Raw genomic sequence first — 4,246 nt, forward strand, 5'->3', positions numbered from 1 at the left:
CATTGGATTGAGGAGTATCTCACATTCTTTGTAGGCTTTTGATTTGCGACTTTAAGTTTAGACACAGATTAATTTGGATCCGGGATGTTTTTGCTGAAAAACTTTAAGGGATGTAATATTTACGAAACGGTGTTACTACATTACTACAACATGCATTAGTCTACTACTAGGTCACCGCATGCACCCACCTCCTACTAGACCACGGCCATCCCCACGACTGGTGCCGCGCAGACTGCTGCTACGTCTCTCCAAAACACGTACCTTTAATTCTCGCAAAAAGAAAACAAGTTCCTTTAATCGTTTTTTTTGTGTGTTTGTATAGGCATGATGATGTATATATACCGTCTTAAATATAAAAGGCAAAGCATGATTTGTCTCGCAATACAGTTGATACGACGACTCCTGTATTAAGCCATACCAACGGTTTGCTCCGGCTAACCCGCTGCGGTCCCAAGTCCCAACAGACCACCGTGTCAACCTCACACCGATAAATCTCACTCTCGTGCATGGGGTTGTACGGTTGTACTGCCAAGCCAATTACTAGCTACATCCGCCCTGCACTACACCAACTTTGACTAATCGTAGCTAGTGATCTTTTTTTACTTTATTAGTGACAAACTGACAATATGCAGAGCTGAAGATTAACCTTCATTTAAACAGAACAATTCATCTTAGGAGTGGTACTGTTATAGTGGCTGTAGAACACTGCGTTAGTCAAGCAGTGGAGCTTTACTTTCCCGTATCCACCGGCAGCCCTGCCTCGACGTCCACGGGCAGGCGCCACCACCAGAATAAATCGATGTCGGCGACCAGCGCAACAGCACGCCGCGCGCAGACGATCCCATCGTCCCACTCTCATCCTGTAGCAGCTAGCAACCTCCCTATCCAACAGTAAAAAAGCAAAGCTCGCACTACGACTCCTGCATATAGAGTGAGTGAGTGTGAGTGAGTGAGTGAGTGAGTGAAGGTGAAAGGCCTATATCACTAGCCCCGTGGGTTTCTGTTAAAAGGAAAGCAAGCTGCTCCCTCCACTCCTGCCGTGTTTCCCCTCCTCGCTCTCCTGATCTCTTCCTTCTTCAATCTCACTAGCTAGCCGGCTTGTTTGCTTGGAGTCTCGTAGCTAGGTAAGGTAGATTAGGCGGCTGCGACTGGCTGTGGGATGCCTTGCTCCTCGGCGGCTCCTCCGTGGCTAGTGCGCGTGGTGGGTGCCAACGCCGACCAGGCGTCGTCGTCGTCCTCGTCCAAGGGAGGCGCGCGCGTGCTCACCGCCGGGACGACCACCATGGACACGGGTGCCACGGCTGCAGCATACTACGGCGGTGGCGGGGCAGGGTGCAATGCCGCCGACCCTCAGGAGAGCAGCAGCAGCGGGCAGTCCAGGCTCGCGGCCCGCGGCCACTGGCGCCCCGCCGAGGACGCCAAGCTCCGGGAGCTGGTCGCGCTCTACGGGCCGCAGAACTGGAACCTCATCGCCGAGAAGCTCGACGGAAGATCTGGTACGTACAAGGCTTTTCGACGTTGCCCGGTTGCCGTCGCCGTGCTCATCGGCGGAAGGAAGATCTGGCACTTACATAGGTTATTAAGATTCTATGTACACGTGCGATGGTTGCAGGGAAGAGCTGCCGGCTTCGGTGGTTCAACCAGCTGGACCCTCGGATCAGCAAGCGGCCGTTCAGCGACGAGGAGGAGGAGCGGCTGATGTCGGCGCACCGCTTCTACGGCAACAAGTGGGCGATGATCGCGCGGCTCTTCCCCGGCCGCACCGACAACGCCGTGAAGAACCACTGGCACGTCATCATGGCGCGTAAGTACCGCGAGCAGTCCACCGCGTACCGCCGCCGGAAGCTCAACCAGGCCGTCCAGCGCAAGCTGGACACCTCCTCAGTGGTAGCCGCCGGGCACGTGGACGTCGTCGGCCACCACCACCACCACCTCATGGCCGCCGCCGCCGCCCACGACTCTGCCGGCTTCACGGACCCCTACGGCTTCAGCTTCCGGCACTACTGCTTCCCCGCCGGCGCCGTGGCTGCCTCGGCCGAGGAGCCTGCCTTCTGCTTGTTCGCCGGTGAGTAACTGATCTACCAGACTACATAGTACTACTAGACAACAAGCAAAGGTTAGCTTGCTCATTGCAGCAGCACTGCGTTCCCAAACTGTTGACACTGACTTGTGGTGCCTCACACATACCAAGCTGATTATTCTAGACCCTCGCCCCAAAAAAAAGCTTCGTCACAACCGCATTGTACCGTAGAGAGCTGGTTAATTTAACCCTAGAGATGGAATTACCGTGCCCTATGCTGCAGCTGTTGGATTCAACTTTGGGGAGTAGTACGTACGTACTACTAACTCACTGTGTAGCACTGCACACCCAGGCAGCAGATGCATAAATTAATAAGTGCATAAGACATAGATAGATGAATGGAACTGGGGCGCTGTACATGTTATTCCGGGGAAGTGCTCGCACGCACGCACGGGCATGGCCGATGGAGCCCGCCATTGGACGGTACACGGCCGGCCTTTTCGTTGCTTCCACTGCCACCGGCCGGCAGCCGAAATAAATGGCCTCGCTCCAAACAGGCGGCATGTGGGAGGTAGACGATATAGATAGATCGAAGACCAGGTACTGGCCGGGAAGACTTGGACTTTGGCCGCGCACAGTGACGAGAACAGTGATCCCGCACACGCACGCCTCGCAGATCAGAGATCAGGCAGGCAGGCGCACACGAGCCGAGCAGTAAACCTTCACTCCTGACCAGTGGCCGGCCACTGTGATGGACGGATCGATACGCCCGTATGGCGAACTTGGCACGGCCATGCACAGCGGAGGTGAACAGCGGCATGGGGGTCATCTGCCTGCCACATCTGCATAAATGCTACCCTTCTCCTGTTCATGATCAGCCCGGCCTTTTCCTTTTCTTCTTCTCCGGTAAATTGTGCTGAGTAGTTTACCTTACCATGAGAACTAACCGTGTGTCGCTTGTGTGTTTGCTTCGTTTGGACTGCAGGACCCGGCGCGGCAGCGGTGCACGACGGACGCCTCTCGTGGCCGGACGACATGGCCCTGCGAGGAAGAGGTGGCGGCGGGATGGGCAGCCGGTACGGGGAACCGCCATTCGTGCTGCCGGCACACGGCGGCTGGATCGGCAGCGGCCACCAGCACGAGATGGCGCGGTTCATCTCCCACGACGCGAACGGAACGTCGGCCGCCGCGTTCGAGACGGCGACGGCGAGGGATCAGGGCGCCCGCTTCGACTCGGCGGTGGCGTCGCCGGCTTTCATAGATTTCCTCGGTGTCGGAGCGACATGATGGATCGGCGGACGCGCGCATGCATGGGCCGGTCGATGCAGATGCTCTACCGGAGCATGCATGTGGCAGGTGGATCTAGTAGGACTAGCTACCTCTAGCCTCTCTAGTTAGCTTTGCTATAAAAGCACACGCAAGGCAGGCTTGTTGCTTCTAGTGTTTGTAACTCTGTTAGGTAATGGAGCTAGCTAGCTACATAATATATCTGGAGTAAGTAAATATGTGTTTCTTTATCTAAGCTAGTAGGAATCCAAGCTTGCAAGGTGGATTTTGATTTGGTTAGTCGCAGAAATAGGGAGAGTGTGCTTTGAAGCATTGTGGAGAGGAGGGAATCTAGTTACTTTCATGCGTAAGCTAGGCAAGATCTTATATGATGGAGACAAGCTTCAGGAGTGAAATTTTTGGTCCTTGATTTGTTGGCCTATTTTCTTAGCCAATAGCATGATTTAAAATAGCGTGCAAAAGAAATTGCTGCGGCCTACTACGAACTCTGTACACACTGTATCGTGACAATACTGTGATATATTTTAGATAGGGTTTTGAAAATAAATAACCATATATAGCCTAAAAATAAAGAATATTTGAGAAAAAAATAAAGGATATAGTCCGACAGAACCATACATACATAACCACATATAAAAAATTCTAACTCTTTTGTATTCTAAATCAACATTCCATGAGGCAACAACACAATATAAATTATTTATTAAGAATCATCAGCACATTATCTACCGTCTTTGAAGAGGAACCAACAAATTGCAGTTCATCAACATGGTAATCAAAAAGCAACTTCTTTTTTAAGGAGGAAAACTTGTGGCCTTGGACCAATAGGCTGGAAAAAATGTGGGCTAACACAATGACATTTTAGCATGATATAGCATGCTATTTCGCAAATAGTGTTATAGCGACCAGAATTACTAAAATTTAGCGTGAAATCTTCAT

General features: G+C 52.3%; 1 protein-coding gene across 1 annotated transcript; it reads left to right on the forward strand.

Moving 5' to 3' along the window:
* Positions 1 to 1,159: 1,159 nt before the first annotated feature.
* LOC124652308 (transcription factor CSA-like) lies at positions 1,160 to 2,073 on the forward strand. The gene is made up of 2 exons (XM_047191332.1): positions 1,160 to 1,496; positions 1,613 to 2,073. The coding sequence occupies exons 1-2, from the start codon at positions 1,160 to 1,162 to the stop codon at positions 2,071 to 2,073; spliced, it is 798 nt and encodes a 265-aa protein (XP_047047288.1).
* The last annotated feature ends 2,173 nt before the right edge of the window (positions 2,074 to 4,246 follow it).

This window comes from Lolium rigidum, chromosome 1 (genome assembly GCF_022539505.1).
Source record: "Lolium rigidum isolate FL_2022 chromosome 1, APGP_CSIRO_Lrig_0.1, whole genome shotgun sequence".
NCBI classification, from domain to species: Eukaryota; Viridiplantae; Streptophyta; class Magnoliopsida; order Poales; family Poaceae; genus Lolium; species Lolium rigidum.